The following is a 22,746-nucleotide window of genomic DNA, read 5'->3' on the forward strand; positions in this document are numbered from 1 at the left end:
AGTCATTGTTTTGTTTAGAATAATATTTATTTAAGCTTTTCCTCAAAGCTTCTGTCCATAAACATGAATGTCAATAAATTATGTAAATGTGGCTGTTCTTGATTCAAGTTTGAGGTCTTTATGATAATGAACTGTATTATATTTTCTGTCTTTAATTTTGTTCTGATATGAAATACTGTATGACATCTTCAATGATGTAGTGGTTAAAACAGTAGGTGGGTAAACGCTGATCACGTTTGCAGCTAATAAAATAATGCTTCCTATATTTTCAATGCATTTTTCCACAGTAGGTGGCTAAAGGCGTTAGCCTTTTCCCCTCCATTAAATTACTGTGTGAAATTAAATTGATCTTGTTGTGGGGGGAACAGAGAGAGGAGCTGTCCTTTTCTTTACATCTACCGTCCAGTTAGGTGTCCCACTGACACACACACTCTTGTGGTCCCCGTCTGTCAGTCTTCAGGGAAGATCTCTTGGAGCCAGGGCTGCATGATAAACCGCTCTCCATCAAAGTGTGTGAAGTACTGTTCTAGGGTGGGGATCTCCGGCTGGAACACACACACACACACACACTCGGAGGTTCAGCTAGGGTTAGGTGTGTATACGTATGTTTGAGTGTGTCAGTTTGCTTTCAGAAAATATTAAACCCCCTTGACTTTTTCCACATTTTGTGTTAGACTGAATTTAAAAATGGATTATTGAGATTGTGTCACTAATCTAGAGGAAAACCTGGTAGCACAGGCAAAATCCTAGAGGAAAACCATGTTCAGTCTGCTTTCCAACAGACACTGGAAGACAAATTCACCTTTCAGCAGGACAATAACCTAGCCCAAATCTATACTGGAGTTGCTTACCAATTACCAAGACGACATTGAATGTTCCTGAGTGGCCTAGTTACAGATGACTTAAATTGGTTTGAAAATCTATGGCAAGACCAATTTGACAGCTTGAAGAATTTTTAAAAGAATGATTGCCAAATATTGTTTAATCCAGCTGTGCAAAGAAATTAAGATATTTACCCAAAAAGACTCACAGCTCTAATTGCCGCCAAAGGTGTTTAACATGTATTGACTCAGGGGGTTGAATACTTATCTAATCAAAATATGAGTGTTTCATTTTTCATTAATAAAAAAAAAAAAAAGTTTGCATTTTTTCTACTTTGACAAGAGTATTTTGTGTAGGCCGTTGACAAAATATGACAATTAAATCCATTTTAATTCCACTTTGAAATGCAACAAAATGTGGAAAAAGTCAAGGGGGTTGAATGCACAGTGAGTGTGTGTTCGTGTTCCTACCCTGGTTCCAGTGACCCGTTCCAGCCTGGTCTGAGGCAGGTATCCCACTAGGAGAGAGGAGGGGCCAGGACCACTGAATAACACCTTATAGTGGGGGGTGTTCTCTGCGTTAACCTACACACACACACACACAGTGAGAGGTGAAGGTAAAATTCAAGCTAGAATTCTTAAATGGTTTAACTGCCACTTCCGTTAGTGATATTACAGTACAACAACGAAGTCCCTCGGACATCATTGCACACACGATAGAACAGCAGCATGTAGGACCTATTGCAATTGTTATTACCTTGATGCTCCCCAGCTCGGTTTCGTCAACAAAACAAAAAACGACGGTGGGGCGGACAGTGCCATCGTTTTTCCCTACTGAGGATTCCATCTTTAAAGAGCAACTGCCCCTGAAAACCAAATTCTCCTTTTGAAAACAGTCCATGTGGCATCGATAGAGGAGTCAAAAATGTATTCTAGTGTCAAAATTCACTACAAAGTGTAAATGGGATAATTTGTCATAAAAGTTAGTCTCGTCCAAAACTTGAGTTTTGTAAGTAAATTCACCACGACTTACTTGAGGATTTGGTAATGCATGACTTACATGCCCACTTTTGCGAATTATACAATTGCCCAGTGACAACACGTTTGTAGTCCGCCCCCAGTTGCCATGTTGTGAAGTCTGCAACACACACACGTCACCCGGCAAATAGGTGGTAAAATGGGCTTCCATAAAGTTGGCACAAACTTGGTGAGTACGTTAGCTAAGTGGACAGTTCGGACTTAGAATATGTGGACAACTACAAATACCTAGGTGTCTGGTTAGACTGTAAACTCTCCTTCCAGACTCACATTAAGCATCTCCAATCCCAAAATTAAAATTGGCTTCCTACTTCGCAACAAAGCATCCTTCACACATGCTGCCAAACATACCCTCGTAAAACTGACAACCCTACCGATCCTCGACTTCGGCGATGTCATTTACTAAATAGCCTCCAACACTCTACTCAACAAATTGGATGCAGTCTATCAGAGTGCCATCCGTTTTGTCACCAAATGTTACGGATACAGGTATCCTCTGTGTGTGTGTGTGTGTGTGTATGTATCCTGTGTTGTTTTCTCTCCTTCTCCCCTCACAGGTGAAAATCACCACTCCCCAATCAGTCACCAATCCAATCATCAATCAGAAGACACACCTCCTCCTGTTTCCTACCCTATCACAGTTCCTTTCCCTTGGTTTAAAAACCCTGTCAGTAGTTTGCTCTAGAGCTCAATATCTCTGTAAATGCCATGTCTGTAGGTCTCTGTGTTTCACTCTCTCTTTGTGTATTAACCTATCTTTTGTTTGAGCACCTCCATAGCACTTTGTCCTCACCTGTGAGTATTGTTTTTGGTTATGGTGTTTGTGTTTGGTTGCTGGTGGGAAAAGGGGAAACCAAGACAAGTCGCCCATGGGCATACACTACCCGTAGGTAGACTTTGTTAAATACACTAGTTAGAACTGGGCGGACCACCCACTGTATTTTTGGTTAGTTAGTTAGCTGTTGTTAAAGTAGGCTAGTCTAGCTTAGGGGTGTTTTTGAATACTTATTGTTTCTTTCCTTGGGTCCAGCTCAGCCCCTTTTCCTGCTCCCCCCTATTACTGTGTGTTTTCAAATAAACCTTGAGTTTGACGGTAGATTTCAGTTGTCCTGGTTATTTCATTCACACTTTTACTTTGTCACTATTATAATTTGCTTGAGTAATGTTACGGGTCTCATTACCATCCCCCCCCCTAGACTGTCGGGCCAAAAGGGATTCGTAACACCAAAGCCCCATATATTACCTATACGTTCTCGTTGGCTGGCCCTCGCTTCATATGTCGCCAAACCCACTGGCTCCAGGTCATTTACAAGTCTCTGCCTTATCTCAGCTCACTGGTCACCATAGCATGCGCTCCAGCAGGTATATCTCACTGGTCACCCCTAAAGCCAATTCCTCCTTTGGCTGCCTTTCCTTCCAGTTCTCTGCTGCCAATGGCTGTATCGAACTGCAAAAATCACTGAAGCTGGAGACTCATATCTCACTCACTAACTTAAAGCACCAGCTGTAAGAGCAGCTCACAGATCACTGCACATAGCCCATCTGTAAGTAGCCTATTCCCATACTGTATTTTTTATTTATCTTGCTCCTTTGCACCTCAGTATCTCTACTTGCACATTCATCTTCTGCACATCAATCACTCCAGTGTTTAATTGGTGTTTAATTAATTTAATGTATGTATTTGACACACATGATTATAGTGTGTAAATGAACAGCAATTTAATATTCAATAGTCCTCACCTGGGATTTGAACTCACAACCACTTGGTTCAGTTTGCCAATCTCCCTGCTATACCACCATGTACCGGTTAATCTTACTATTCTCATCATTGAATCGATTTACTTATTTCAGCAATTTAACACTTTTCAGTATCGTTGTCTAATGTTTGTGGGGCATGTTGACCCATTTTAAATGATACTCCTGAATCACTATGATACATTTTGTGTACTTTTAACAAAGCTGAGATTTACTTCAAAGTGCGTTGACCTTATTGCTTACAGCCTTACACCAATCAAGTTATTTCAGATCTACACAAGTGCCTGAGGAGCAGGGGTAGGGTTTCTTCTGGACAGGACAGCGCCCAACTATACTGACCCAATAAGCACATGTCCTAGAGATGTCCCTTTTTGGGATAGTGGTTGTTCGTAGACTACAGGAAACGGAGGGGCGGGCACGCCCCCATCCACATCGATGGGGCTGTAGTGGAGTGGGTCGAGAGCTTCAAGTTCTTCTGTGTCCACATCACTAAGGAATTAACATAGTCCACACACACACGTGAAGAGGACACTACAGTCCTTTTTCATAACTTTTCGTTATGTTAAAGTACAATTATATATCTCATCTTTACATCCTTCACGTGGTGTAGAAAATATCAAGGATGAAGAGAATGTTTGTAACGATTGGATTGTGATTTTATTTCTCTAACGAGATCATAGTAATTAGGATACTTTTCCTCGTAACTAGCCACGCCCCAGGGAGCCCAGAGAGCGTGTCTGCATGACGAAAATGACCTCTTTTCACCTGAGGGGATAAAAAGATTGAGTTAAGAATTAAACAGACTAAAACGGACCACAAGCTGCAGCTTGATCCACATTGGTCACGACACCGAAAACTGCAAAACAATGTTGAAGACAAAATAACCTCTTAACAATCAATGCTACGGTTGAGTAGCTGTTATCTAGGAAGGTGAATTTAAGTAGGACCATCTGGTTCTTTTCTTCAAATCATCGTGTGCTACACTGCTTTCATCACCACTGGGATCATCGACATGGCTGATTAGCTGTCCTCAGAAGACCACTTTTCCAGAATGAGTACAAGTAAACAGACAACTAAGAAGGACATTGTGACCTCTTGTGGACAATCAGAGACTTACAACTGAGAATGAAGAAGGCCTAATCGAACCCTTCTCACAAAGCGGAACCCTTTCCACGAAGGGCCCAACAGAGATCCTCGACGAAGACCTTCAACACGTAAATAGATGCATTTTTCTTACCCATAAGAGCGGCAGTCCTGGGCAAGGTATTAGGGTTACTGTGAGCGTAGTTCCCAAATGTATCCAAGTGTTGCTTCTCTTTCTCTCGCTTTTTCTCTAACTCCATCTTGTTTAACAAGTGTCATATTGCGTTAGTCCGCTGGGGACCTGTTGTCACCGTATTAACTTTCTAATCCACAACCTATACTGTGTGTGTGTATATCCTATGTTATCATTTAGTTTGTTGGTAAATAAATAACCAAATAAATGTGGACGGAATGATAAGACTCGGGTTTGTGCAGATTCACGAAGTCTGCGACGTTCAGAATGAGACTGACAAGGAAATGATTAATTAGTGACTTACACTACCATTCAAAAGTTTGGGGTCACTTAGAAATGTCCTTTTTGAAAGAAAAGCTCATTTCTTGTCCATTAAAATAACATCAAATTGATCATAAATACAGTGACATTGTTAATGTTGTAAATTACTATTGTAGCTGGAAATGGCAGATTTTTTAAATGGAATATCTACAAAGGTGTACAGAGGCCCATTATCAGCAACCATCACTCCTGTGTTCCAATGGCACGTTGTTAGCTAATCCAAGTTTATAATTTTAAAAGTCTAATTGATTATTAGAAACCCCTTTTGCAATTGTTAGCAAGCTGAAAACTGTTCTGATTAAAGAAGCAATAAAACTGGCCTTCTTCAGACTAGTTGAGTATCTGGAGCATCAGCATTTGTAGGTTCGATAACAGGCTCAAAATGGCCAGAAACAAAGACCTCTCTTCTGAAACTCATCAGTCTATACTTGTTCTGAGAAATGAAGGCTATTCTATGCGAGACATTGCCAAGAAACTGAAGATCTTGTACAACGCTGTGTACTACTCCCTTCACAGAACAGCACAAACTGGCCCTAACCAGAATAAAAAGAGTTGGAGGCCCCGGTGCACAACTGAGCAAGAGGACAAGTACATTAGTGTCTAGTTTGAGAAACAGACGCCTCACAAGTCTTCAACTGGCAGCTTCATTAAATAGTACCAGCAAAACACCAGTCTCAACGTCAGCAGTAAAGAGGCAACTCCGGGATGCTGGCCTTCTAGGCAGAGTTCCTCTGTCCAGTGTCTGTGTTCTTTTGTCCATCTTAATATTTAATTTTTATTGGCCAGACTGAGATATGGCTTTTTCTTTGCAACTCTGCCTAGAAGGCCAGCATCCCGGAGTCGCCTCTTCACTGTTGACGTTGAATCTAAATAGTACCCGCAAAATACCAGACCCCACGTCAACAGTAGTTTATTTAGTCTTTTGTTATTAAAGCAGGCTAACATTAGTAAGCTAACGTTTAACCATGTGGTTTAACTTCTTTGGGACGGGGGGCAGTATTGAGTAACTTGGATAAAAAGGTGCCCAGAGTAAGCTGCCTGCTACTCAGTCCTAAAAGCTAGAATAAGCATATAATTAGTAGATTTGGACACTGAAGTTTCTAAAACTGTTTGAATGATGTCTGTGAGTATAACATAACTCATATGGTAGGCAAAAACCTGATAAAATGTTATGTTTCACTTCCCAAGGCTTCCACTAGATGTCAACAGTATTTAGAACCTGTTTTGAGGATTCTACTCTAAAGGAGGGGCTCATGAGGGCTCTTTGAGTGAGTGGTCTGGCAGAGTGCCACAGCCTCGGTCTGGCGCGCTCACGTGAAAGGTAGCTACGTTCCACTTCATTTATACAGACAAAGGAATTGTCCGGTTGGAACATTAGTGAAGTTTTATGTTAAAAACATCCTAAAGATTGATTCCATACTTAGTTTGGCATGTTTCTACGGGCTGTAACGGAACTTTTTGAACTTTTCGTCCGACGTTCGGCGCAGCCTGAACGCGCATTTGGATTTGTTTACCAAACGCTAGCGGAACCCCAGTCCTAGACAGGATATTATCGAACAAATCAAACATTTATTGTGGAACTGGGATTCCTGGGAGTGCATTCTGATGAAGAACAAAGGCAAGTGAATATTTATAATGCTATTTCTGACTCTGTTGACTCCACAACATGGCGGATATCTGTATGGCTTGTTTTGTTGTCTGAGTGCTGTACTCAGGTTATTGCATGGTGTGCTTTTTCGGTAAAGCTTTTTTGAAATCTGACACAGCGGTTGCATTAAAGGAGAAGTGCATCTAAAATTCCATGCATAACACTTGTATCTTTTAGCAATGTTTACTATGAGTATTTCTGTAAATTGATGTGGCTCTGCCTATTCCCCCATAGGAAACTACAAAGATTTGGCATGGGTCCTGGGATCCTCAAAAGGTTTAACAGCTGCAACATCGAGAGCATCCTGACCGGTTGCATCACTGCCTGGTATGGCAATTGCTCGGCCTCCAACCGCAAGGCACTTCAGAGGGTAGTGCGTACGGCCCAGTACATCACTGGGGCAAAGCTGCCTGCCATCCAGGACCTCTACACCAGGCGGTGTCAGAGGAAGGCCCTAAAATTGTCAAATACCCCAGCCACCCCAGTCATAGACTATTCTCTCTACTACCAGATGGCAAGCGGTACCGGAGTGCCAAAAAGGCTTCTCAACAGTTTTTACCCCCAAGCCATAAGACACCTGAACAGGTAACCAATGGCTACCCGGACTATTTGCATTGTGTGCCTCCCCCAATCCCGCTGTGCTGCTATTCTCTGTTTAGCTTATATGCATAGTCACTTTAACTATACATTCAAGTACATACTACCTCAATTGGCCTGACCAACCAGTGCTCCCGCACATTGGCTAACCGGGCTATCTGCATTGTGTCCCACCACCCGCCAACCCCTCTTTTTACGCTTCTGCTACTCTCTGTTCATCATATATGCACAGCCACTTTAACGATACCTACATGTACATACTACCTCAATAAGCCTGACTAACAGGTGTCTGTCTGTATATAGCCTTGCTACTCTTTTTTCAAATGTCTTTCTGTTGCTTTATTTCTCTACTTACCCACACACACACACACACACACCTTTTTTTGGGGACCATTGGTTAGAGCCTGTAAGTAAGCATTTCACTGTAAGGTTTACAGCTGTTGTATTCGGCGCACGTGACAAATAAACTTTGATTTGATTTCCAAAATCACCGGATGTTTTGGAACTATTGAACATAACGCACCAATGTAAACTGAGATTTTTGGATATAAATATAACATTTATTGAACAAAACATGTATCTATTGTGTAACATGAAGTCCTATGAGTGTCATCTGATGAAGAGCAAAGGTTAGTGATTAATTTTCTCTCTATTTCTGCTTTTTGTGACTCCTCTCTTTGGCTGGAAAAATGGCTGGGTTTTACTGTGACTAGGCACTGACCTAACAATCGTTTGGTGTGCTTTCGTAGTAAAGCCTTTTTGAAATCGGACACTGTGGCTGGATTTACAACAAGTTTATCTTTAAAATTGAATTTGAATTGTGGGATTTCTGTTGTATTGAATTTGGCACCCTGTAATTTTACTGGCTGCTGTTGAGGTGGGACGCTAGCGTCCCGAATATCCCAGAGAGGTTAACCAAAGCCAAGTTGGTTTTGTTTTCTATATCGTCTCTGGTTTAACTAAGAGCATTGTACCTATGTCGAGGAGTTATTTTTTTTTAGTAGAGTACTTGGAAGATCAGCATGACTGGGTGGCAGAAGAGGGGGGAGAGGCAGCGTGAGAATAGACAGGGAAGACCCTCACTGGGGAAGAGGTCAGTGATTGAGGAGGGGGAGCCATGAGGTCATTCTCCGAACCAAATAATATCCAATATTGTGAACCACTAACCGCATACTTTGAGATACAGTTTGATTGAAATAAAGACCTTTTATTCTGTCAGTTTTGGTGCAGGTACAATAAATGAATGACTTCTCTCCATTCCTCTGTCACTAATATGTGGTGGTGAAGTTCTCTGCTCAGCTGACAGACAGGAGATACAGTCCATTCTGTTCCAACTAGGTAACCTTTGCTCTCCTCTATGCACATCACTCTGGGGACTTCCTGCAGGTAACCATGACTTCCACCAATCACCCCTGTAACTTAAACATTAGTGGTACTGAGAGTTCCTCTAATTTCTTTGATGCTGTATGAAGGCATTGTGCCATAGGATATTTGACATATAGAGAGGATGATGACCTTGCTGCTGTCTATTGGTTAGAAATATGGTTCTATACTGAATGTATGTGACAGTCATTGCTAAACAATATGATTAGTGTAGGTAAGGGATGAAGTGAGAACCTATAGAAGAATAGCTCTCCTCGAGGTGGGTTGGGCATGACATGACAGCAGGCTGTTCAATACTGAGCCATGCTGACCGACAAGTGGTGTTAATTGGTACAGGGCAATTTCATTTATTTGACTAAATGACTATCCATAGTTGCCTCTTGATACAGCCACGGCAGTCTTAAAATGGACTGTTACCTTGAAATGCAACTTTAAGATGTTAAAAAACATTTGAACTCCAATTGAACTCTGACATTTCCTGACATCTTATTTTCTTCTCTCTCACTCCAGTTATTCTCAGGAGACAGGTCAGTGTGTGTATAGGGAACACGTTTGACCAGGTGGAGTCAGACTTCTACTTCATCGCCCTGGACCACTATACCAACAAGGCAGAGGACGCCAAGTTTGGACCAATGAGTCACCAGCTTATCTTATGCCTTACACAGTTCCGACACATATCGCTCCACCAACTCCAGTGCCCTACTTTTGTTTACCATTTTACCAATGTCTATGGATTGTACAAGGATTTGAATTTGGGACATTGACTCCATACTAAATCTAATTCCATTTCCTATACTGTTCTGACCTCTCTATAGATTATGCTGATGCCCTGTTGTAAGAACCTGGAGATCTCCACTGTTTCTGAGGGAGGTGACCACAAACAGTGCTTGGGACACCTTCCAATGCTACTGCTGTCTGGAGAACAGCCAGAGGGTGGTCAAGACATCTGCTGCAACTTCATCTTTAGTGTGTCAGCTCTGCTGCACCTGGGAGCTGAAGGTATGGCACAGCATTCCCAACAGTCATGTATGCTTAAACATATCTGTGTGCTCATTTATGCGTTTTTTAAAGAGTCAATCAGTAGTTTAAAGAACAACAAAGTGGATCTCCCAACCATGTTTCAGTAAAAAGCTGCGGGATGGGGCTGGAGAAATTTAACTACCCTCTCTAAATTCATAGACAGAGCTATGAATGCAAGAACCAACCATCACGCATCCTTCAATAGATGTATTTATTTTTGTTGGAGGAGACGACCCAAGGTTCCTCACATTGGACCTCCTCCAATGGATTTTGAGAAGGATGCGAGGGGTTAAGGAGAGATGAATTGGGACAGAGCTCACTTATTCTGTTTGCACTGATATCTTTGTTCTACTTGTGCCGTTTCCACAGATGGCCCTGGCTCGCTGATGACATCTGATCCGACTCTTCCTGCAATTTGACTCCTGCATTACTAACTTTATTCAATAAAACTTCCAATGCCAAATTTAAATGAGATTGGGAACTACCATTGTAATTGATCAACAATCAGACAATTAAAATCGGTTTTCCTCAGTGCAATGTTTGGTGAATGCATGGTGTCGTTTTGTCCTCAGTCCTCCTTTGAACGCTGCGTGTACTGATTCAGTTCTAGAACAACCATCAAGTCCATCCTCAACTCCAACGGATTGTCCGGTCTGCTGAGGGTCATTGACTGCCACCTGCCCTCCATAGAGGTCCTGCACGACTCCAGGGCAAGGAAGAGATCGCCGCCAACCCCTTCTACCCTCTCTTCCAAAGACTCCTCTCTGGCAAACGGTTGAGGTTAATCACGACCAAAACCCTGTCACATTGAACAGTTTCTTCCCCATCCATGGACTTCGCACTATTCATCCACAGACTACGCACCCTACACTATTATCCCTGAACATCTCTTACATGCATCATTTATAATGTAGCTTATAAATGTTCATAATAAACTATATTGCGCGTGTGGATCCTTGGAAATTCTGCATCTATATTCTGTTTATTGTACTGGATAAACTGTAGCAGATTCTGCCCTTTGTGTTGTTCTGCTCTCCCTCTCTCCCAGGACCCGTCCTCTGCTCACTCGACCACATTTCTCTCTCGACTCAGAGTTTGCTTGCGCAATGACGCTTCATCTTCACGTGCGCCATCTCCTACACGTTCAACTTTTTAATTGGATTTGACAACATACACCTAGTGGGTGATAGAGGACAACAATGTTAAGCTTGAGTGGACAAGTGACAGCATGGAATTCAAGTAAGGAGATGGACAGGTGAGAGCCGGAGAAGAGAGAATCTCCATTTAGGAAAAATGTGTACCCCCTGTGCCACCACCGCGACGACCATATGACTGAGAAAACGTAGTCAGATTAAGAGAGCTGCTCTTTGGGGCGATCCATGTCTCCGCCAGGGTCAAAAAGTAAAGGGACTGAAGGGCAGCATAGGCTGAGACGAACTCAGCGTTCCTGACCACAGATCAGCAGTTCCAAACAACACCAGAGACCAGAAATTTCATGTGGTTTGTGCGCACAGGGTACACTAAATTAGAATGGTTGCAGTCAAAAGGGTGGAGAGCATCTGTCAAGCCTACAGCGAGAAAAGCGAACTGGGATAGGAAACACACTTTCCAAAGCTACAAAAGAGTAAAATGAGAGAATCTGAAAATAACTAGGTAAAAATACTGAATTGAGAGAGTGGTGTGGAGCCTTGCCCTCTTTCCTTCCTAAAATATATTTATTTATTTTACATTTAGATGTGTAATTCTTGAGAATTTTGATACTAGTGCACTGTCAGGGCTAGGAACACAAGCATTTCGCTACACCCGCAATAACATCTGCTAAATATGTATATGTGACCAATAAAATTAGACTTGATTTAACACAGCAGAACAGTCTGTTTTGGCGATAGCCTTAGTTGAGATGAATCCGCCGATTACAGCTGCTGAGAAAACAGGAGAGACTGAAGTACTACTGGCCTTGCAAAAGGTGAAGAGCACACCTCCCAGTACTAATTGCTGATTGCCTAGGTTGATATGTCAATCATCTGCAAGTTAACAGCAGTCTGCACACCAAGTAGGCAGCACTTAATGTAGATGGCCCTAGCTAGCAAAGATACATTACTAAACAACAGACAAGAAATTATACTTGCCACTCCTGGAGATATCAGGAGTCTTTTAATTTAAAAAACTTACTTTACCAGGTAAGTTAAATGAGCACACAGGGGAGAGGAAGGGGGATGAATGAGCCAGTTGGAAGCTGAGGATGATTAGGTGGCCATGATGGTGCCAGGACACCGGGGTCAACACCCCTACTTTTACGATAAGTGCCATGGGATCTTTAGTGACCACAGTCAGGACACCCGTTTAACGTCCCAGCCGTTAGCCGGCACCCTGTGAGTTGAGCGGTTGGAAATCATTGCCCCAGGGCTCTACGTCCTTTCCAACTCACAGGAAAAAAACTAAAAACTGCCACTCCAGTCATTAAAAATCACAATTTAACCACTACATGGACCTACCATTTGGTTTTAAAGTATTGAAACCAAACCATGTGAAAAGTATTAATAAAACATGACTGTAAGGTGCTCATAATTTCAAATAGGCTACATGTCATATTAATATAGCCTATTTGATCGATAATAGAACAAAAAAGTATCCGTTTATAAAAAAAGTTTTTCAGTTTATAAATACTTTGCTACAATGACAGTTATCTACACAGCTCGTTCCTTTATTTTAGCATGTGCACGTAGTAAGTACACCATCATGCTTTCGGGATACGTGTCTTTTCAGATTCCAAATGGATTCTTTAGGTTGTGGACACTACATCACTGCACCCCCTCCCTTGCTCTTAATCTTTTGTAAGTCACCTTGATTTTGCACCTGTGCATTTGATCAGTTTCTTTATGAAAATATTTAGCAAACTCCATGACAGTAACTAAAGCAAGGGGCTATTAGCAGCACACAGCCTACGAATGCATGCAGGGCCTGGCATTCCCTGATCTGGTGAAGAGAGCGCTACTGGAGCGGGTGAGAAGGCCGATGCTCCAGCCTTTTGGGGATCACGCTCAGCTCTCCAGCTCCGCTCACATGGTCTGCACAGGGCAATGTCCCGAATTACTGCCCTGGGATATTTTGGGGGAGACCAGAGGATAAGAGTGCCTCCTACTAGCTCTCCAACACCATCTGGTATCCCATTCAGGGACCAACCAGGACCAAACCTGCTTGGCTTCAGAGACAAGCCAGCAGTGGGGTGCAGGGTGGTATGCTGCTGGCTATAGAATGATAAGTATAGTCAAATAAACTGATGCCTGACACGGACATGTTAGCGTGGCGGGAAGACCATGAACCAAGAGGGTACCATGAACCAAGAGGGTACCATGAACCAAGAAGTTGCGAGTACAAATCCCAGGTGAGGACATTCTGCTCAACCTTAGTAATGCTTGTGTACTAAAAAAGTCTTAAAGCCTAGGCATTAGGTTCAAACTTGTCAAAGAAACTAACTCAGAAAAGTGTGTGCACGCATTAATAAGAGGCCTGTTATAACAGTTCTGTGTATGTAGAATGACCCCATGATGTCTGGGCACTCAGCCAATACTTGACAGAAACTAACTGGTTCCTCTTAAGTTAACTGGAAACAGAGTAAAGGTTTTATCCTGCACACCAATGATAAAGCTATTGTTCTGTCTGGAGCCTGTTTCTGGGCCAAAGAAGCATGTTTTGTGTGTGACCAGTACGAACATACATGATCTGGGCCGACAGTCAAAGGCACTTGAGCTACTGTTAGAGGAGGTAAGCCTGGAGTGACTTCCTGTCATTCTGGCCCCTATTGTCCTCACTGAGTTGTGACAGACCGAGGCAACCTTTTCACCCAGTCCAATCACACACATACACAAGGACACGTGTTTTGCAGATGCTTGCATGGGGTAGCTTGACTGTATAAATGCTCCTGTACTCTTTGTATAGGAGGCTCTCACTCCATCTCACCTGCGTGGGTGGGGCGACCAGCCTCCTCATTATAAAAGTAATACTTTTTGATTTTGCCTCTACTCGTTATTAGCTAAAGGTAGAAGGTTTCCACAACAATGTTCAATAATAATTCCTTTATAAATGAACATGCACAATGTAATCATCTACGACTCTACGTCAAAGTGTCTAAAATATGTACATTGAAAATACTATGCTAAAAGCACTGTGTGGGAGTATCCTTAACCTTGCCAACAGAAAAAAATAGAGCCATGAATGGATTAACGTTTCACCAATCAGGGCCTTGATTGGCTCGGCAACAAGGAACGATATGTAATGAAAACAACATTTGGGGGAGAACGTTTTTGGAACCATCAGGTGACAACCGATAAATAAAAAAGGTATTTTTATTTGACCTTTATTTAACTAGGCAAGTCAGTTCTTATTTTCAATGACGGTCTAGGAACAGTGGGTTAACTGCCTTGCTCAGGAGCAAAAACGACAGATTTGTACCTTGTCAGCTCGAGGATTGGAACTTGCAACCTTTCGGTCTAACCACTAGGCTACCCTGCCGTATTCTTGCAACGTTCCCATGAAACGTGTCCATAACATTAATATATTACATTCTGAGATCATGGTAACCACGTTCTGGGTAAGTTCTATTTGACGTGGGAATGGAAACGTTCCTATGAAAACGTTAGTTAATGACCTAATGAGACTCTTAAAGGACCATTCTCAAAGCTCCTCCTGGAAGGAGCTTTGAATTGGTCAGTAGCCTACAGAGTGGTCTGCTTCTGCATCTTATATCTGTCTGTAGTTATTGAACTCTGCCTCCTGGACCCAGGGGTTGAGGCACACTGGCATATCCAGGATGGAGTGTCATGCACGCCACCCCTCGTGCCTGCACCTGTCCCTAACATAGATGGAAGGGACTTCATCACCCACTGGAGAGTTGAATATAGAACCTCACCCAGAGAGCTGTGCAGGTCAGTGTGTGGTTAAATAGACGTGATTGGGGAGTCCCATAGGGCGGCACACATTTGGCGCAGCGTCGTCCAGGTTTGGCCGGCGTAGGCCGTCATTGGAAATAAGAACTTCTTCTTAACCGACTTGCCTAGTTAAATAAAGGTTGAATGAATTAGAATGCCATTCTAGTTCTGGTTAGACTCTACACGAAACCTATTTGTATTTGCTAGTTAAGTGTAGACATACTGTCTTTATAAGCACATCAATATATTTACAAATGTTTTGTTTTTGTAACACGAACACACCCATAGATTTTTGTTGATAAATGCATCTATGCTCAAGCTGGGCAATGCTATCATATAGCCTACCCCTGTAGGGATATTAGTCGTTTTGGGATTTCTCCCCCAGGAAAAATATCAGTCGACATAAGAGATAAAACTATCCAGTTATAGAATATTGTGTTGTATGACAGCTGAGCTGACAGAAGACCACAGGCATTCAACTTGCAGTTGATATTGTTACCATGGTTACATGTCTTTACATGCAATGATGAAACTTTGAAAAGTTTCAAGATTTTCGTTCTACAACACCTTGCTAAGAAAGCGTGTCTTACGAAACACATTCTAGATCCTCGTTCTTGCTATCTTGGCATAACTTTGATTTGACAGAGAAATATCTACAGCTGGCTAGCCTATCTATCCCCAACCTATGCTAGCTAACTGCTGTCAGCATGGCAAAACACAAGGTCAGCGCAGGCTTTAGCCTACATAGAACTCAATTAGCTGACCATCGAGATGACGAGTCAGTCAGAATGGGAAAAGTCCTCAACTTCAAAACTTCTTTCCATTGCAAAGCTACCTCCTCATTTGGGTGCAACCTGCTCATCCACTCTGGGGGGGCTCGGAGCTCTGGGTCCCAGCTGACGATCACCCCGATCATGTGACCATTCCGCTCCATGACAACATCACCCACACGCAGGAAGACGAAGGGAGGGCGCGGCCTACGGACCGACCGGGAGGCTGGGGGTATAAAGAGAGGATATGTGGTAAAGTAGGATGAGGGAAGAAAAAGGAGAGGAGAAAGGAGAGGTTCATACCAATCAGACCAGGCCAGTAACAGGAAGTAAATTCAGACTGGTTCTGCAGGGTTTCTCCCCTTCATTCATTCTGCCTGGCAGACACACCAAGAACAAACACACACACCTCCAAAGAAGCCCAGGTCGTTGTCTTGCAGCATGACCTCCAGAGCAGGAGACTCTCCAGGAACCTCTCCCTCCTCTTCCCCTCCCACCAGCATCCTGGGAGTTAGAGACAGTGTTACCATGGTTGCTTCCAAAATGGCCTGTGGGGCCTGGGTCAGTCTGCAGGTAGCGGATACTATAAGCTGGTGTATAATGTAACGAAAGTGGGGTAAATTTAGACTCTTTTTTTAATGCATCACTCCGTCAAGGGAATAGTGTTCTTTCTAACAAAGATAATCTACATCCATGAGGATGTTGTGTATCCCTGGTAATAATAAGAATGAATGTAAACACTACCATTTTGAAAACATAACTTGTCCAACAACAAAAAAAAAGAAAGTGGTCTCGTACTCACATACTCTTACCAGGTATGCTAAGTTTTAATTTTTTAAAGAGGCCCTGTTGTTAGCTCATATCCCAACGATAATGCCTTGCTTTACGCCTGGGAAGAAAACACTTTTATTTGCTCAACTTGCTATTGACTCAACTTACCAAGGTAAACACTGACTATATTAGCCCACACAGCTACAATGATGCACTTTAATGCTAGTTTTAGGAACTCATATTGAAGCTTAGAGACCAACTAATGTATAAAATTATATACTTTGGTTTAGATACAAGCATCATGAAACCTCCAACATTTTAATTAATTTTACTTTCTTACCTAACTTAACACTTTTCCATGTTTTTTTTCCTTCAGACTTCATGAAATGATGACCTCTTACTAAATATTTGGTGAAATTATGAATTATGTGTATGGTTCCCTAGAAACATGGGTGGCTCAACTTACCCCACTCACCCCTACAGCAGGGGGATCAAACTACATTTCTGGACGACCGAGTGTCTGCTGGTTTCTGTTTTTTCCCTTTGTGTCCAATTAAGACCCAGACAAGGTGAGGGGAGGTCCTAACTAATCAATTACTTTAATTGATCAAATATGTACAAGGGAGCAGTGAAAACCCACAGACACACAGCCCTCCAGCAATGAGTTTGACACCTCTGCTATAAGGAGTAATGCTGTAGAATTACTAGAGGTAAATGTGACGTACGTGATTCTATTCATAAGGTCTGCGATCCACTCTGTCCAGACAGTGGTGTTCAGGTAGGACTTCTTCCACTCACCCCACATACCCAACAACCTGGTCAAGACAGACACATTAATAACCCTAACCTCTTACCCCCAACCCCAGCCTAACTCAGTCCAGATGGCAGTGTTCAGGTAGGACTTCTTCAACTCAACCTAGATACCCTGGAGCCTGGTAGAGACAGATATACATTATAATAACCATAACCCTGACCTCTAACCCCTGATCACAGATACCCAGAAAACTGCAGTAAAAACAGAAACATTATTAACCCTAACCCCACACCCTGCAGTCAGATATTTCACTTATAATATTAGGAGAATAATGGTAAAAGAAAAGCGCTCATATGCTGTGCCATGTTTGTTGCTAGATTTAGAGAGGTGGTGGCTCTCAGAATGGTGAAGGGGTGTGCTTGCAGATGAATAAGTGCCATGCCATTAGGGGGTCTGAGCGGACCGTTACCGTTTGGTGGCGTGGTAGCGCTGCGCTACGGACGCTCCGGTCCACCGGGAGATGAGGTACTGGGCTGGTAGTGCGGAGAGCAGTAGGGTGAGCTGCAGGATGGTTGCCACTGTTAACTGGGGCATCACGACACCTGGCCTTACCAGAGAACAGGACATAATTATCAGTAGGCTAAAACGGTTGGTGCCAGCAGGTAGGTATGCCTGCCGTAGGCTATATAAATAAATCAAATAATTTGAGCATAAGTTAAATTGAGTTTTATAGTCTGTTTTCTTTCATAAATTGCAACTGAACAAAGCAGGCCATGACTATGAAAAGTGTGTATTCTGAATCAGGTGTGGATGTAAAATGTTTTTGTTTTTTTAAATGGAGAAAAAAAAAAAATATGTAAATACAAGATTTCAGATTAAAATCTTCAATAGCCAATTTCACAGGCTGTTTGGCTCATTTCAGTGACGAAGACAAATAACTTAGCAGACGTTTCTGATTAATAATATCACTGGTGGGTGATAACTAGGCTTGGGCGGTATTCAGATTATCATACCAACCTTGTGCCATACCGGGATAGTCGGTAATACCAGCACTGAAGACAAGGGACGTTATTTTCTAACCCCCCAGCCTCTAATGCAAAGGTTAGCAATGCTATAAAGTGCATGTAATATCCCATAGAGAATGCTAACTAAATACTAATGAGCGCATTGCGAACATTTTATACAGTTTAACTATTTTCAGGACAGACAAACCAGCTCAAAAAGTTATACAAGTAACTCAAACATGCTACTCACAAATATTAGCCAGCAAGGCTCTTGATCCAGGAGGGGATTCTCTGCTGTTCCCAAACTAAGCTTGATTTTGAAAGACGCTTACCACTTAGCTAAATGCTACTAAATTAGCAAACCAAAATGCACAACTGCAGAGAATTTAGCACATTTTAGTAAGTTATCTAGCTGGCAAACATTTACTTGCGAATTCCATACTGTAACTAGATCACCAGGCGTAAACAAACACCACATGACTTCAAAATGAAAAATTGTGACGAGAAATGAAGAACGAGATCTTTATCGCCTAACGTATTGCATGTTGACTGCAGGGATTTACTTAAGATGTAGGTACAAATATTCACATTTATTTAAAAAACTGCAACGAATTAGTTTAAATGATATTGAAAGAACCCGTGGTAATGTCCAAATATACAGTATACCACCCTAGCCTAGTGGTAACGTTAAAATAAAACCCAGCCCTGAAACTAAAATGTAGGTTGAAAACAATTTATGTCATATAATAGGAAAAGGAAGCGCAGTCACATGGATTTGCATGAAGAGGGCAGTTCAGATTTATCATACTTTGAACCATAAGTCATCATTTTGTCATTGTGCAACATCAGGGTAAGCACTGGCAATAGTTTAACACGAAAAGGTTGATTCCTACTGGTGTGGGCATTTAAACAAACAAATTATATTGTGAATCAGGGAAGGAATAAAGTGGCTTTATACATCATCCACCTGCTTCAGAATACACAAAACATTAACACTTGCTCCTTCCATGACAGACTATCCAGGTGAATCCAGCTCCAACCCCTTATTGGTGTCACTTAAATACACTTCAAATTAGAGTAGATGAGGGGAGGAGAGCGGTAAAAGAAGAATTTAGTATGTGTGCCATTCAGAGGGTGAATGTGCAAGACAAAATCTTTAAGTGCCCCCCCCAATGTTCTCTGTCCACCCCTGATTCAGGAGACACTATTTTCATAGTCATGGCAAGCTTGGTTCAATAGCTATTGGCCAGAGAACACCGAATATCCAGTATAAAACTAATTTGACTTCGGTGTTCATGGTCCGTTTTTTATGAATTGATTACATTTTGTTACAGCTCAACTGCCATATGGAAACATAAAACATAGTCCTATTCTATATGTAAGAACTTTGTACGGTTATCCACTCAAATCAAAATCAAATTTTATTGGGTCACATACACATGGTTAGCCGATGCTTGTAAACCCATAACGCATTTTTTTTCCATTTAGAAAATAACTCACACACTTATGCTATAATGACACAAACCAACTGACAGCTTTCTAAACCTAGCAGACATATTGGAACCCTTATCTTACCGTGATTACAATAAATCCCAAGTCAAATCAACTTTTAAATAACTATCTGTTTGACATCGTTCCTGAGGAAGTCAACTAGTAAAGTCTGTTGACAGCAGGTGTGCGGGACAAGCCATGGCGCGAGGAGAAACAGCTCAGTGGTTTCGGTGTCCCTCGGTAGTTATATTTACATAAATACACTCTGTGTCCGGCAAGCGCACCTGCATATTTACATTTACAAAATTGTCAATATCGCGTGTCCAATCGCTGCCGTCCACGAAATACCGGCGCGCCTCGCCACGTCAGGAATGCAGGAACCAATGGGATGCTGGAGGGAGGGGCGTTCCTGCAAACGCAAGAATGCCCACGTGCAGGAACGTAGTATATATTATTTTTAGAAGTGAAACAGGAAGTCTGTCAGAAACTTGAGACATGCTACACAAGGCTACACTTCAAAATCATGGGCAAACTGTCAATCTTTTTGTTTGTTCTTTCATTTTACACCATTGTCAACGCAGGTAAGATGGACTACTAACTTTCTCTCAAACTCATTTAATGACTTTTATGTCATAAAATGTTAACGGTCCACAACGGTGTATAATGTCACTCTTTTCTCAGGTTCAGGATCACATTCTCTGTGGGCACTTGCAACATACATAATCGGAGAGACACCTTTCCCTGAGTTTACAGTTGTGTTGATGTTGGATGATGTTCAAATAGGTTACTATGACTCCAACATTAAACTGTCTGTCTACAGGGGTTACCATATTACAGACAAAATGAATGACGAAGCTCAGGATGGAACTTATGTACTTGGAACTATGTACCACCACATGAAAGAGAGATCATTTCGCCTAAAGCACCACTTAAATCTCACGGAAGGTGTTCACGTTCAGCAAAGAATTGGTGGCTGTGAGATATTGCACAATGGTGAACCGGCCCTGATCATGACAAAGAACTCTTTTAATGGAATTTTTGCAGATTATGCGGTATATTACAACATGACACATTTTACATATGATTCTGGGCAACTCCTACTAGGATATAATTGGATGAGGCAAGCAACTGAAAGAACACTTTATGCTAATGTTTGGCTTCCTATTTGCATCAACACACTGAAAAAATGCCTGAACAGAGAGAAGAACTTTGTGATGCGGAGGGTGCCTCCCAGACTCAGGTTGATAAAGAAAGAGGTTTCTGGAGACCTCCAGGTGATCTGCCTGGCGTTTGGTTTCTACCCCCGCCACATCAACTTGACCCTGCTGAGAGACGGCCATCCAGTGGCAGAACAGGAGCTGACAGGGGGGGAGGTACTGCCTAGTGGAGACGGGACCTACCAGCTGAGGAAGAGTATTTATGTCAGTACTGAGGAGCTAAGGGAGAAACACAACTACACCTGCACTGCCTCTCACCTCAGTCTGAACAACAAGCTGGATGTCAGTTGGGAGTCTGGGGCAGAGAGAGTTCACCTATTCATCCTCTCAGCTCCACTGGTGATGGCGCTGATTGTTATTCTGTTCTGCATTTTAATTTGCCTCGCAAGGAGGATACGCGCCGCATCGCAGAATTTGCAACTAGCCAGCGTTGATGCATTAGAGGCAGATGAAAGGAACCTGTCATCAGATTCTGAGATCTAATATTTTTTGGGGACACTGATGCAACTTTGTCAATTCACAATGACACCTATGACTATGAGAGCAGACACAAAATGTGCCAATCATTATTTTATTATTGGTTGATTTCCCAACCCCACAACAAACAACTATTAAAGGATCAAGTTGTGGAGACTGTTGACAATTACAAATATCTGGGCATTGGTCCAGATTTGCATGTTAATATTTTACATTAACAAAAGTAATCTTTTAAACATTTATTTCAAATCATGACTTTTCATTAATTACACAATACACTTTATATCTGTGTTGTATTTCCTGATATCCAGTATCTAAACCAGGAGACGGTGTGTATTTATGGGTGCCAAGGGAAGCCGGGCTTCCCCAAAGAATTTACAAAGAAAAAAACATTAAATCATTTATATTTCGTCTCTCTGTGTTTCATTTTTTTTTTTTTTTCAGTTCTTAATTTGATGAATGTATCTCACCGGAGAAATCATCCGAGCGAGTAAAACAGCCCCTCTCTATATCTGTATGTGTAGCCCATCTATCTGATGCTGTCTGGTCAAAATAGTATAATATTGTTGCCACCAATAACATTGAACACAATTCAGCGCCGGGTTGTTTAGCAAGGATACTGCAGGAGTCTCTATGGAATCTACAGACCCTTCCACCGGTGCAAACAAAGGACTGGAGGCACGCGCTCGCTACTGTGCCGAATCTTGAGAGTTTCATCTGCTAGGGCCTATACACTGGGACATTTTCTTTCAAGAACGTTTACTCTTAAATTCGGTTGATTTAAGACTAAAATTAACCAGGGCCAAGGATGAGTTTTGTCTGATATCTGCCCAGGACGGTGACTTTAGTTTAAACGTGTTGGGGGCAACGTTTTTTATTAAAAAAGTGTCTATCTCCTGCAGTTTGTCCGGGTCACTCACAGGCTTTGATGAAAGGAAATGCCCTTTACCTTCTCAAAAGAATTACCATGAAAACCTTTAGCATACCTGTGGGCAGTAGAATCTGCAGTCAAGAAAACCTTTTTCTAGGCTCTTTACCCCGATACATTGTTATAGGTTTGGTTGATCACGCCTCTAATACGGGCAGCTTACATAAAAACCCATTTAATTTTCAACACTTCAATGCTGTTAAACAGCCACCACTAACACTGAGTGGCTGCTGCCAACACACTGACACTGACTCAACTCCAGCCACTTTAATAATGGGAATTGAAGGGAAACGATGTAAATATATCACTAGCCACTTTAAACAATGCTACCTTATATAATGTTACTTACCCTACATTATTCATCTCATATGCATACGTATATACTGTACTCTATATCATCGACTGTATCCTTATGTAATACATGTATCACTAGCCACTTTAAACTATGCCACTTTGTTTACATACTCATCTCATTTGTACATACTGTACTCGATACCATCTACTGTATCTTGCCTATGCTGCTCTGTACCATCACTCATTCATATAT

At 42.0% G+C, this 22,746-nt stretch overlaps 2 protein-coding genes across 3 annotated transcripts; one reads left to right on the top strand and one right to left on the bottom strand.

Annotated features, from left to right (window-relative positions):
• Nucleotides 1-10: 10 nt before the first annotated feature.
• Nucleotides 11-19,941, bottom strand: LOC139371398 (uncharacterized). Of its 2 annotated transcripts, none has more exons than XM_071111785.1 (7): nucleotides 19,662-19,941; nucleotides 17,552-17,684; nucleotides 17,054-17,143; nucleotides 15,967-16,061; nucleotides 15,623-15,783; nucleotides 1,293-1,406; nucleotides 11-545 (listed from the first exon to the last, which is right to left on the bottom strand). In XM_071111785.1, exons 2-7 carry the CDS (start codon nucleotides 17,674-17,676, stop codon nucleotides 450-452), a joined length of 681 nt encoding a protein of 226 aa, XP_070967886.1. In that variant the 5' UTR covers nucleotides 17,677-17,684; nucleotides 19,662-19,941; the 3' UTR covers nucleotides 11-449. The 2 variants fall into 2 exon arrangements, with proteins under 2 accessions (XP_070967886.1, XP_070967888.1); XM_071111787.1 differs by having other exon boundaries at nucleotides 14-545; nucleotides 17,552-17,689; nucleotides 19,662-19,895.
• Nucleotides 19,942-20,026: 85 nt separating this feature from the next.
• LOC139369922 (major histocompatibility complex class I-related gene protein-like) lies at nucleotides 20,027-21,684 on the top strand. Its single transcript, XM_071109205.1, has 2 exons — nucleotides 20,027-20,158; nucleotides 20,259-21,684. Exons 1-2 carry the CDS (start codon nucleotides 20,101-20,103, stop codon nucleotides 21,275-21,277), a joined length of 1,077 nt encoding a protein of 358 aa, XP_070965306.1. The 5' UTR covers nucleotides 20,027-20,100; the 3' UTR covers nucleotides 21,278-21,684.
• The last annotated feature ends 1,062 nt before the right edge of the window (nucleotides 21,685-22,746 follow it).

Source organism: Oncorhynchus clarkii, chromosome 17 (genome assembly GCF_045791955.1).
Source record: "Oncorhynchus clarkii lewisi isolate Uvic-CL-2024 chromosome 17, UVic_Ocla_1.0, whole genome shotgun sequence".
Taxonomy (NCBI): Eukaryota; Metazoa; Chordata; class Actinopteri; order Salmoniformes; family Salmonidae; genus Oncorhynchus; species Oncorhynchus clarkii.

What these genes read in the sequence shown, in the direction of transcription:
- LOC139371398 (XM_071111785.1), bottom strand. Translation starts at nt 17,676, where the DNA reads ATGCCCCAGTTAACAGTGGCAACCATCCTGCAGCTCACCCTACTGCTC. An exon ending in GACCTTATGAATAGAATCAC is followed by an intron (nt 16,062 to 17,053) that starts GTACGTCACATT and finishes TCTAACTCCCAG; the next exon opens with GATGCTGGTGGGAGGGGAAG. An exon ending in GGTTGCACCCAAATGAGGAG is followed by an intron (nt 1,407 to 15,622) that starts GTAGCTTTGCAA and finishes GTGTGTGTGTAG; the next exon opens with GTTAACGCAGAGAACACCCC.
- LOC139369922 (XM_071109205.1), top strand. Translation starts at nt 20,101, where the DNA reads ATGGGCAAACTGTCAATCTTTTTGTTTGTTCTTTCATTTTACACCATT. An exon ending in TTACACCATTGTCAACGCAG is followed by an intron (nt 20,159 to 20,258) that starts GTAAGATGGACT and finishes CTCTTTTCTCAG; the next exon opens with GTTCAGGATCACATTCTCTG.